General features: G+C 36.9%; 1 protein-coding gene across 6 annotated transcripts in view; it reads left to right on the top strand.

Annotated features, from left to right (window-relative positions):
* SLC9C2 (solute carrier family 9 member C2 (putative)) overlaps window positions 1-13,456 on the top strand; it is a 105,154-nt gene that overhangs the window by 51,209 nt on the left and 40,489 nt on the right. For all 6 annotated transcript variants that reach the window (XM_082704386.1, XM_082704389.1, XM_082704388.1 and 3 more), the window contains 4 exons: window positions 9,426-9,523; window positions 10,467-10,586; window positions 11,964-12,162; window positions 12,927-13,115. In XM_082704386.1, the coding sequence (XP_082560512.1) occupies window positions 9,426-9,523; window positions 10,467-10,586; window positions 11,964-12,162; window positions 12,927-13,115 (606 nt within the window). The remainder of the gene's footprint in view (window positions 1-9,425; window positions 9,524-10,466; window positions 10,587-11,963; window positions 12,163-12,926; window positions 13,116-13,456) is intronic.

The following is a 13,456-nucleotide window of genomic DNA, read 5'->3' on the forward strand; positions in this document are numbered from 1 at the left end:
CTCAAGTTCACATGGGACATTCTCTATGATAGATCATATGGTGGGTCACAAAGCAAGCCTTATCAAATCTAAGAAGGTTGAAATTATATCAAAAATCTTTTTCTTGGGGTGCCTGGGTGGCTCAGTGGCTTAAGCCTCTGCCTTTGGCTCAGATCATGATCTCAGGGTCCTGGGATTGAGTCCCACATCAGGCTCTCTGCTCAGCAGGGAGCCTGTTCCTCCTCTCTCTCTGCCTGCCTCTCTGCCTATTTGTGATCTCTCTCTGTCAAATAAATAAATAAAATCTTTAAAAAAATCTTTTTGTTTATATCATTATAAAGATGGCATAAAACTAGAAATCAATGGTAAAAATAGAGAGAAATCAATAACAGGAAGAAAACTGAAAAATTCACAAATGCATAGAAATTAGACAGCACACTCCTGAACAACCAATGGGTCAAGGAAGAAATCAAAAGGGAAGTTAGAAAATATCTTAACAAATGGAAGTGAAAACACAATGTATCAAAACTTACAGGATGCTGGAAATGCAGTTTTAAGAGGGAAAATTATAGTGATAAATGCCTACATTAAGAAAAAAGGAAGACCTGAAATAACCTAACATCACACATCAAGAAATTAGGAAAAATAACAATTTGTTCTTTGGGCCCATTTTTGTGGGGCTAAAGTTAATAGAGAAAAGGAAATAATTAATCTTCAAGTATAAATAAATGAAATAAAAACTAGAAAGATAATGGGAAAAAATTAATGAAACTAAGAGTTGGCTTTTGGAAGTATAAGCAAAATTGCCAAAACTTAACTAGAATAATCAATAAAGAATGAGAACTCAAAATTATAAAAAAGTAGGGGTGCCTGGGTGGCTCAGTGGGTTAAAGCCTCTGCCTTTGGCTCAGTTCATGATCCCAGGGTCCTGGGATCGAGCCCCACATCGGGCTTCCTGCTCACCAGGGAGCCTGCTTCCTCCTCTCTCTCTGCCTGCCTCTCTGCCTACTTGTGATCTCTGTCTGTCAAATAAATAAAATCTTTAAAAAAAATTATAAAAAAGTAGAGACTATACAAACTGACATCACGGAAATACAAATGATTGTAAGAGGTTACTATGAAGAGTTGTAAGCCGAAGAACTAGATAACCTGGATGAAATAGATAAATTCCTAGAAATTTAGAGTCTACTAAGACTGAATCATAAAAAAAGTAGAAAATCTCAGCTGACCAATAATGAGTAAGGAGATTGAATTAATAATAACAAAAACCTCCCATGATCCTCTTAATAGATGTAGGAAAAAACATTTGACAAAATACAGCATACTTCCATTTTTGTTTTTATTTATTTTTTAATTTATTTATTTGTCAGCGAGAGAGACAGCAAGAGAGGGAACGCAAGCAGGGGGAGTGGGAGAGGGAAGAGCAGGTCCCACCAAATGGAGCTGGATGCAGGGCTGGATCCCAGGACCCTGGACACTTAATGACTGAGCCACCTAGGTGCCCTTTCTTCTTTTTTTAAAAAAAAATTTATTTATTTATTTGAGAGTGAGAGAGCACAAGCAGGGATGGGGGAACAGCAGAAGGAGAGGAAGCAGCAGGCTCCCCACTGAGCAGAGAGCCAGACGTGGGGCTCAATACCAAGACTCTGAGATCATGACCTGACCTGAAGGCAGATGCTTAACTGATTGAGCCACCCAGAAGCCCCTACAGCATCCTTTCTTGATAAAAAAAAAAAAACCCTGAAGAAAGTAAGGATAGAAGGAATATACCTCAACATCATAAAGGCCACATACAGAAGACCCACAGCTAATATCATACTTAATGAGGAAAAACTGAGAGCTTTTACCCTAAGGTCAGGAACACGACAGGAATGTCCTCTCTCACCACTGTTGCTCAACATAGTACTGGAAGTCCTTGCCTCAGCAATCAGACCAAAAAAAAAAAAAAAAAAAAAAAAAAAAATCACCCAAATTGGCAAGGAAGAAGTCAAACTTTCAAACTTTCAGACTTTCCAGATGACATGAAACTCTATGTAGAAAACCTGAAAGTCTCCACCAGAGAATTGCTAAAAGGGTTACATGAATTCAGCAAAGTCACAGGCTATAAAATCAATGTACAGAAATCTGTTGTCTTTCTATACACAAATAATGAAATAGCAGAAGGAGAAATCAATCCCATTTACAACTGCACAAAAAAACCATAAGATACCTAGGAATAAACCAAACCAAAGAGGGGAAAGATCTGTACTCTGAAAACTATAGAAAAGTTATGAAAGAAATTGAGGAAGACACAAAGAAATGGAAAAGCATTCCATGCTCATGGATTGGAAGAACATTGTTAAAATGTCTCTCCCGCCCAAAGCAATCTACATATTCAGTGCAATCCCAATCAAAATAACACTAGCATTTTTCACAGAAGTAAAACAAACCTAAAATTTTTATGGGACTACAAAAGGCTCCAGATAGCCAAAATAATGTTGAGAAAGAAAAGCAAAGCTGGAGGCATCACAATCCCAGACTTCAAGCTCTGTTACAAAGCTGTAATCATCAAGACAGTATGGTACTGGCACAAAACAGGCACATAGAGCAATAGAACAGAATACTGAACCCAGAAATGGACCCACGACTCTGTGGTTAGCCAATCTTTGACAAAGCAGCAAAGAATATCCAGTGGAGAAAATACAGTATCTTCAACAAGTGGTTTGGGGAAAACTGGACAGCAACATGCAAAAGAACAAAACTGGGCCACTTTTTTACACCATATTCAAAAATAAGTTCAAAATGGATGAAAGACCTAAATGTGAGACAAGAAACTATCAAGATCCTAAAGGTGAACACAAGCAGAAATGTCTTTGACTTTGGCTGTAGCAACTTCTTACTAGACACATCATCAGAAGTAAGGGAAACAAAAGCAAAAATGAACTATTAGGACTTCATCAAGATAAAATGTTTCTGCACAGTGAAGGAAATAAACAACAAAACTAAAAGGCAACTGACAGAATGGAAGGAGACATTTGCAAATGACATATCTTATAAAGGGTTAGTATACAAAATCTATAAAGAATTCATCAAAATCGGGACACCTGGGTGGCTCAGTCAGTTAAGGCATCTGCCTTTGGCTCAGGTCATGATCCCAGTGTCCTGGAATCGAGTCCTGCATCAGCCTCCTTGCTTAGCAGGGAGTCTGCTTCTCCCACTGTCTGCTGCTCTCCCTGCTTGTGCTCACAATCTCACTCCCTCTCTCTGACAAATAAATCAATAAAATCTTTTAAAAAAATAAAGAATTTATCAAAATCAACACCCTCCCCAATAAATGATCCAGTTAAGAAATGGGCAGAAGAGGTGAACAGACATCTCTCCAAAGAAGACCTATAGATAGCTAACAGACACATGAAAAAATGCTCAACTTCCCACATCATCAGGGAAATACAAATCAAAATCACAATGAGATCCTACCTCACACCTTTCAGAAAGACTAAAAATTAACAACTCAGAAAACAACAGATGTTGGTGAGGATGTGGAGGAAGAGGAACTCTTTTGCACAATTGGTGGGACTGCAAACTGGTACAGTCATCTGGAAAACAGTATGGAAGTTCCTCACAAAGTTAAAAATAGAACTACCCTATGACCCAGCAATTGAATTACTAGGTATTTACCCAAAGAATACAAAAATGCTGATTTGAAGGGGTACATGCCCCCCAGTATTTATAGCACCAATGTCCCCAATAGCCAAATTATGGAAAGAGTCCCAATGTCCATCAACTGATGAATGGATAAAGAAAATGTATATATATACACACAATGGAATATTACTCAGCCATCAAAAAGAATGAAATCTTGCCCTTTGCAATGATGTGGATGGTGCTAGAGTGTATTATGCTGAGTGAAATAAGTCTGTCGAGAAAGACAAATATATGATTTCACTCATATGTGGAATTTAAGAAACCAAATAGATGAACACAGAGGAAGGGAAGGAAAAATAAGAACAGATAGGGAGGCAACCATAAAAGACTTCTAACTATAGAGAACAAACAGGTTTGCTGGAGGGGAGGTGGGTAGGGGGATGGGACAAAGTGTGATGGTCATTAAGTGATGGACAAAGTTGGGATGAGCATTAGGGGTTATATGCAACTGATGAATCACTAAATTCTACTCCTGAAACTAATATTACACTATGTGTTAACTAACTCAAATTTAAATAATATCAAAAATAAAAACCTCCCAACAAATAAAAGCACAGGACTAGATGGTTTTACTGGTGAACTCTAATAAACATTTTTTTAAAAGATTTTATTTATTTATTTGTCAAGACAGAGAGCACACAAGCAGGCAAAGTGGCAGGCAGAGGCAGAGAGAGAAGCAGGCTCCCTGCTTAGCAAGGAGCCTGATGTGGGACTCTTTCCCAGGACCCTAGGATCATGACCTGAGCTGAAGGCAGTGGCTTAACCCCATGAGCCACTCAGGCATCCCTCTAATAAACCTTTTTTAAAAAAGATTTTTATTTATTTATTTGAGAGAGAGAGAGAGAGAGAGCAAACAGGGGGAAGGGCAGAGGGAGAGGGAGAGAATCTTAAGCAGACTCCCTGCTGACCATGGAGCCTGACATGGGGCTCAATTTCATGACCCTGAGATCATGACCTGAGCCAAAATCAAGAGTTGGACACTTAACCCGCTGAGCCACCCAGGCACCCCCCCCCCCACCAAACGGTTTAAAGAAGAAATTTATGCCAATCCCTTCTCAAAGTCTTTCAAAATATTGAAAGAAGGGAACACTCCCAAACTCAAATAAGGACACTACAATAAAAGATAAATAAAAGTCAATACCCTTGAAAAATACAGATGCAAAAATTCTCAACACAATACTAGCAAATGAAATTCAACAGCACATTAAAAGGATTATGAACAGGGGCATCTGGGTGGGTTAGTGGGTTAAGCCTTTGCTTTCGGCCCAGGTCATGATCTCAGGGTCCTGGGATGGACCCCTGCATCAGGTTCTCTGTTCAGCAAGGAGCCTGCTTCCATCCCCCACCACCCCCCACCTGCCTCTCTGCCTACTTGTGATCGATCTCTCTCTGTCAAATAAATAAAATCTTTAAAAAAGAAAAAAAAAGGATTATGAACCATGATAAAATGGGATTTATCCCTGAGATGCAAGGGTGGTTTAATATCTATAAATCAGTTTAAAAAGGGCTCCTGGCTAACTCAGTTGGTAAAGCATGAGACTCTTACAAATCAGTCACATACCACATTGGTAGAATGAAGGATAAAAATAATATGATTTTCTCAATAGATGCAGAAAAAATTCCACACCCTTTCATGATAAAAACTCTCAGCAAATTGTGTACAGAAGAAATATACCTCAGTATAATGAAGACCATATGCAACAAACCCACAGCTAACATTATACTCAGTGGTGAAAAGTTGAAAGCTTTTTTCCAAGATGACAAACAAGACAAGGATGTCCACTCTTACCACTCCTTTTCAACATAGTACTAAATGTTCTAGTCAGAGCAATAGAAAGGAAGGAATAAAACTGTTTGCAAATGACATGGTCTTATATCTAGAAAACCCTAGGGGGCGCCTGGGTGGCTCAGTTGATTAAATGGCTGCCTTTAGCTCAAGCCAGGATCACAGTATCCTGGGTTTGGACCCCAGAAGGGAGCTCCCTACTCAGCAGGGAGTCTGCTTCCCCCTCTCTGTTAGCCCCTCCCCCGACTCATGCTCTCTCATTCTCTCTCTCTCTCTCAAATAAATGAATAAAATCTTAAAAAAAGAGAAAAGCCTAAGGAGTTCACCAAAAAACTCTTAAAACTAATTAACGAATTCAGTAAAGTTGCAGAATACAAAACCAACATACATGTATCAGTTGTACTTAAGTATATTAACAATGCATTCTGTGATAAAGAATTAAAGAAAATAATCCCATATACATAGCATCGAAACCAATAAAATACTTAGAAATAAATTTAACCAAGGGGGTGAAAGATCTATAGGCTGAAAACTATGTGACACTGATGAAAGTTACTGAAAAAGACACAAATAAGTGGAAAGATATGTTCATGGATCAGAAACATTATTATTAAAATGTCCATATTACCTAAAGCCATTATAGATTCAATGCAATCTCTATCAAAATGCCAGTGGCCCTTTTCACAAAAATAGAATAAACAATCTAAAAATGTGTATGAAATCACAAAAGAACCTGAAAAGCCAAAACAATTTTGAGAAAGAACAAAGCTAGAGGCATCACACTTCCTGATTTCAAATTATACTACAAAGCTGTAGTAACCAAAACAGTATAGCACTGGCATAAAAACAGACACACAGACCAACAGAGCAGAGTTGAGACCCCAAAATAAACCCATGCATGTGTGGTCAACTAATATTTGACAGGAGAGTGAAAAATATCAATGAGGAAAAGATAGTGTTTTCAATAATTGTGGGAAAACTAGATATTCACATCCAAAAGAAAAAAATTGAAACTCTCTCTTACACTACTTACAAAATTAACTCAAAATGGATTAAAGATTTAGATATAAGACTGAAACCATAAAACTCTTAGAAGAAAACGTAAAGAAAAAGGTACTTGACATTGGTCTTGACAACCAATTTTTAAAATATATTTCCAAAGACACAAAAAACAGAAGCAGCTGCAACTAAAAAAGCTCCTGGACAGTAATTTAGTCAACAAAATGATAAGGCAACCTATAGCATGGGAGAAATTATTTGCAAACCATATGTCAGGTAAGAGGTTAATATCCAAAAAATGAAAGAAACTCATAAAAGTCAATAGAAAAAAAACCCCACAAATAATCTGATTAAAAGTAGGCAGAGAACTTGAATAGACATTTTCCCAAAGAAGACATGTGGTCAACCACATGTAAGGTACTCAACTAATCATCAGGGAAATGCTAATCAAAACTATAATGACAACCTACACAATGGAAGAAGATATATTGCAAATGACATATCTGATAAAGGGTTAATATCCAAGATATATAAAGAACATTTTTTTTAAGATTTTATTTATTTATTTGACAGAGATCACAAGTAGGCAGAGCAGCACACAGGGGTGTGCTCTCTGAGCAGAGAGCACAATGTAGGGCTCCATCCCAGGATCCTGAGATCATGACCTGAGCCGAAGGCAGAGGATTAACCCACTGAGCCACCCAGGCACCCCAATATAAAGAACTTATAAAACTCAGCACCCCAAAAGCAAATAATCCAATTAAAAAATGGGCAGAAGGGCGCCGAGGTGGCTCAGTCGTTAAGCATCTGCCTTTGTTTCAGGTCATGATCCCAGGGTCCTGGGTTTGAGGCCCATGTCAGGCTTCCTGCTTGGCGGGAAGCCTGCTTCTTCCTCTCCCACTCCCCCTGCTTGTTTTTCCTCTCTCTGTATCTCTCTCTGTCAAATAAATAAATAAAAGCTTTTTTAAAAAATGGGCAGAAGACAGACACCTATCCAAACAAGACATAGAGTTGGCAAACAGACACATAAAAAGATGTTCATCATCACTGATCATCAGGGAAATGCAAATCAACAGAGAAATATCCCTCACACCTGTCAGAATGGCTAAAATCAACAACAGGTGTTGGTGAGGATGTGGAGAAAGGGGCACCCTCTGGGCATGCAAACTGGTGTGTCCATTGTGGAAAACAGTATGGAGGTTCCTAAAAAGTTAAAAATAAAACCACCCTCTGATCCAGGAAACACACTACTGGGTATTTACCCAAAGAATACAAAACCCCTAATTTAAAGGGATACATGCACTCCTATGTTTATAGCAGCATTATTTATAATAACTAAGATATGGAAGCAGCCCAAGTGTCCATAAATTGGTGAATGGATAAAGAATTGCTACAACGTTGCAACGATGTGGATGGAGCTGGAGAGGATAATGCCAGTGAAGCAAGTAAGTCAGAGAGAGACAAATACCATATAATTTCACTCATATGTGGAATTTAAGAAACAAAACAAGCCAAGGGAAAATAGAGAGAGAGACAAACCAAGAACAGAACTGTAGAACAAACTGGGGGGGAGGTGGGTGGGGACATGAACGTAATGGTGATGGAGATTAAGGAATGCACTTGTGATGACCGCGGGGTAACCAAAATAAAAACTTGAAAAGCATAACGAGATATCTCACCACATCTGTTAGACTAACTCTCCCCCCAAACACAGGAAATAACTTGTTGGCGAGGATGTGGAGAAAAGCAAACTCTTGTGCACTGTTGGTGGGAATGTAAATTGGTGCTGTCATTACAGAAATTGATATAAACATTCCTCAAAGAATTAAAGCTAGAACTATCATATCTTCTAGCAACTCCACCTCTTGGTATATGTCAGAAGGAAATGATAATAGGATCTCAAAGAGATCATGTGCTCCTGTGTTTCTTTCAGCATTATTCACTATATCAAAGACATGGAAAAAAACCCAAGTGTCCCCGATGGATGAATAAAGAGAATGTTATCTATTATCTATCTATCTATCTATCTATCTATCTATCATCTACCTATCTAATGGAATATTATTCAACCACAGAACAGCCATCTGTGATTTGAGGACCTTGTGCTAGGTAACATAAGTCAGACAGAGAAAGACAAATACTGTATGATTTCATGTATGTGTGGAATCTAAATAAAAAAAAAAAAGCCAAACTTATAGAAGCAGAGTGAAATGGTGGTTTCCAGGGGTTGGGAGGTAGGGGAGTGGAGGAGATATTAATCAAAGTATACAAACTTTTTTATAAGTTATAAGATGAATAAGTTCTGGGGCTCTAATATATAGCACGGCGACTATAAAAATTCTATATTACATACTTGATTGTTGCTAAGAGAGTGGATCTTAAATCACACACAATCACACACAAAAAAGTTGTAATTATGTGAGGTAATGGATGTGTTAACTAATCTTGTCATGTAACCATTCTGCAATATATACAAGTGTATAAATCACCACATTGTACACCTTAAACTTACACAATGTTATATGTCAACTATATCACAATAAACCTAGCAAAAAGGAAATAAAAGAACACAATTTAACTTTTCTCTCTTGGTAGTTTTTAAAGAGGGTGAGATGATTAGTTAACCTTTGAATTAATACTTTGCACTATTCTGCTGCAGAAAGATGATGCTATGGTGCTATTTATATTACCAAAGAAAACTCTTTGATTTGTACAGATTTTGAGTTTCTGAAGCTAGGAAACTTGGTATCTTTTATTGCATCCAGGATAGGACTTTGCAAAAAATGAATATTCAATAAATATTTAAATTGAATGGATTTGGGGTTTTTTTGCTGCTACAAGATTTTTCTGGTAAAAGTATATTTTCCTATAATGAATTCAATAATAATAATGAGGCCTATGTAAAGGTAAAGCAGAATATAGTATGATGTGTGTTTTTTTGGTCCTTTTTAATGTTTGTTTAAAATTGTGTGTTTAGAGCAGCTTTGAAAAACAGTGTAATGATGGAATCCTCAGTGTAGAGGCAGCCCGGATATTAATTGGTGCAAGCAAAAGCTATTGCCCCATCCAAGGAAAGTAAGTATAATACCTCTTAAATTGTTATTTCCAGAATCAAATGGCTATATGGTAGAAAAAAAAATCAAACTGAGAGTTAAATATCCAGATTGATCAATCTATTTATTTCACCTATCTCCATCCATCCATCCATCCGTCCGTCCATCCTACTTATTTTTACTTATTTACATTTTTCCCCAGAAGGTCCATAACTTTGGTGTCATTAGGAGATTCTGGTGGAAGATCTGACTATAGTGTAATTAGATAAGAGACTAGGGGAGCCATGAAAGACAACCTATGTAATTTCATACACTGTTGTATTTATCTTTTCTTTATATCATATTTACTAAGTTACTGGATAGGGTAGGTAGGGAAGCCTGGAACCTGCCATTAGTCAGGTGCAGCCAGGCTTGAAGGAACTGATCCTTCTGATGGAACTGGGAGATACAATTAAATTTGATGGGAAAAGTTCAAGTGTCTTGGAGATATGTCTATATCCGGTCATAGTCCTGACAAGCATTCGCTAATGGGTGATCCAAGACAAAGTTTGTGGGGGCAACAATGACAGGAAATCCTGCCAGGTGGTAGTCAACATTTCAACAGTCTGATAATCTCTCTGGGAGGTCTAACATCAGTTCCTAAAGTTTGGGAAGGGTAGGGCCTTCAGGGCCTTGGAGAGGCTGGAGCTAGGGAAGGCATGACAAAGGGGAGCTTGATTCTGAACCCCAAAGAACTGGTCTGGAGAAACTTTAATTATGCTCTATGTCAAGTCAAGAATGGTTCCAGGGACAGGCAGCAGGGGTTTCCTGTACATGACCATAGGATCGATAGATCAATGCAGAGTTTCAGGACAGAGCATTTTTAATATATATTTTAATATAAAAGGGAGTTCCCTTTTTATATTTACCCAGAAGTATAGCACTTGATTTTTATTTTAACATATATGTATATTTTTCTCTGTTAGATTCATGAGTATTTATGATGTTTCAACTTATGTAAGAGCTAGAAGTTGGCTTATGAAGTTTAAAAACATGTTAACTGTCTTGGAATATCATAAAGATAAGGCACCTCTTTTTCTGTATGGGTAAGTACTATAAATCTTTAATAGAAATATACCTAAAAAAATCACCGCTTCTCCCCTGTCAGTATTGATTACATTAAGTTTCCTTATTAAAAAATTAACTAATATTATGGTCAGCCCTTTTTGATCAAGTGGTGAGGGAAGGAGCAGAGCACTTGCATCTCTCTCTTTATTGAGTTGTTTGAGCAACTTTTGTTGATACCTCTGTTAGGGAGTGAGTAGGAAAGGAGAAGCAAAGACTGGTCATGTTTGGACTCTTTTAAGTGGTAATTGCCATATCTTAGGGTCATAGTACAAACTAGACTGCTTTCATGTTCTTCTGGGTATAACACTGAGCAGGGAGGGGAAAGAAATATCAAACTCATGGCCTATTTTTTCCTCTCCATTTCATCTGTGCCATGGGGCAGCTCTGTTGATATCCCTAACTAGGAAAAACACAACAGGGCCTTAATAATACCTGTAACCAATCTTCCAAATTATTGCAAGATATGGATTTACTTAACTCGTGAAGTTTTACTTAACCTATTATGAGTTGTGAACTTATATGCTTTTTAGAGCAGGAAGACAAGGTTTTTCTATTAACAAAAGATATAAAAATGAGAAATACGAGAAAAATTCATGCTACTAAATTTTAAGTGGGCGCTGACATACCTTTCATAACAAATCCTGATAATTTCTTAACTTTTCCCCATGTATTAAGTTTAAAGAGAAATATAAGGAATTAATATAGGGTCTTGACACATATGTAGATAACCACTTTTTGTTAGGCTCTACTTAGGATGGATTGGAAAATTAAAAAAAAAAAAAAAATACAGGGGCACCTGGGTGGCTCAGTGGGTTAAGCCTCTGCCTTCGGCTCAGGTCATGATCTCAGGGTCCTGGGATCAAGCCCCGCATTGGGCTCTCTGCTCAGCGGAGAGCCTTCTTCCCCCTCTCACTCTGCCTGCCTCTTTGCCTACTTGTGATCTCTCTCTCCGTCAAATAAATAAATAAAATCTTTATTTTTTTTAAATACATCATGGTAATTACTGAGTATTTTTTCCTGTTCTGACTTTTAAGTGATGCTGATGTTTTTCTCTGCATTTATTTGTTTCTTGCTTTTGTTGAATGAATCTTTGCCTTGTTTCTTCTGTGCAGTTAGCCTTGATTTTAAAAAATGCTCCCCATCCTGATTAATTAATAAGAGCTATATTTTTATCTTTCTCCTTGATGATTATTATATACAGAAAATATGCTTTAGGTTTCTGTTTATTTATTTTATATTTTTATATTCTTCTTCAAATTAATGTTAATGATTTATTAAAACAAATCTGAACTTCAGCTCTCAGTTGTTATATTTTTAAAGTGATCTAACATTTTATTGATCTCTTTTTTCCCCAGGAATAATAAATTGCTGCTTTTTGTACATCACATAGTATTTTCAGAAGAATTTGAATATGCGGGACATGTTATAACAGTAATGTACATTTATCCTATGATAATACATCTGTGGCCAATGGCAAGAGAGTTAAATGTATCAGCACTTTTATCAGTAAACTACTATTATATGTTTTTATACATATTTCGATCAGCACTGAAGGTACTGTTTAAAATAAGATGTATCCAGTGAAAAGAACAATTCAGATATCTTTGAATCTATCTGTGTCATATTGAAATAATTTGATACTAGAAGCCATTTGATGTAATAGTTCATAGGATCCTGGAACTTTAGTATTCTTCTTTGAACTTTCTGAGTTTAATTATGAAATCGGTATAATAGTCATGGTCTTGGGTATCAGGTAAAATACGTATCATAAAAGTGGAGAGAATCCCAAAGACATGAAGAGAAATGGGAATCCAGATGGAAAATACAAAGGGTTGTTTCTCTCAAATACTTTCTGTAATGATGCAAAAAGCAAGTAAGTGAATAAATCCAAACTGGTTTGCTAGGTCCTTGTCATAAGATGAGAACTGCTTTTTAGGATAAATGGTTTGAAGATGATTTGTCAACATTACTGTTTTCATATTTCATTATTAATAGTGTTGCAATGACTCTGTTTACTGCTATTTTTAATTGCTTGTTTCCAGCATTTCAACTTCATTTATAGGTTATAAATGAATTATTTTAATAAATAATGATAAATACAAGATTATAAATGAATTATTTTGAATCAAATTATGATTTTGATGTTGGAGATTAAAAAAAATTGTTTTTAATTCCAAATGAATAACTTAAAACTCAACTTTTGGAGTACAACTCATTTGTAGTTGAGGATTGAAGTGTTAATTTTCAAGACCCATCCCCTCCCCCATCGTTGTATAGGTGCTATGAAATAACACACGTTCTGTTTGTCTTCTAAATAGATAATAATTTTGAAAAGGAAGTATTTTGATCAATATTGGAACACTTTGGACTTTCTTATCGTGCTTCTTGGAATCATTGACCTCTTTTGTTTATACTTTGTCAAACTGAGACCAGACAACTTGGTTCTTATTCAGTTTACAGTAATACTGGGATATTTCAGAATAATTAGGTTTATTCCTTTCATCAAGGTAAAACATCACCCTTCCAAATGTTGTTGTTGTTGTTTTCCCCACACTGTTTGTTAAATGTGTTAAGAAACCTCATTATTTGGAAGGAAACAAGAGAAGGAGCTGTCTTTTCTGGAATGCTGTCTCTATAGGCGTCTGCCTGGTTTACCCTCTCAGCTTCTCAGAGAGAATGGCCTTCCCTGATCACCCTGTGTGAAATGACAACCTGCTCCCTGGCACATACCAGCTTCCTGACCCCCCTCCACCTGCTTAAGGTTTAGTTTTTCCTCATAGCACTTACTACCTTTGTACTGTTGTGGCACGTACTCTCCATGAGGCAGCGATCTTTGGTTTGGTCACTG

This window comes from Mustela nivalis, assembly GCF_964662115.1.
Source record: "Mustela nivalis genome assembly, chromosome: 16".
NCBI classification, from domain to species: domain Eukaryota; kingdom Metazoa; phylum Chordata; class Mammalia; order Carnivora; family Mustelidae; genus Mustela; species Mustela nivalis.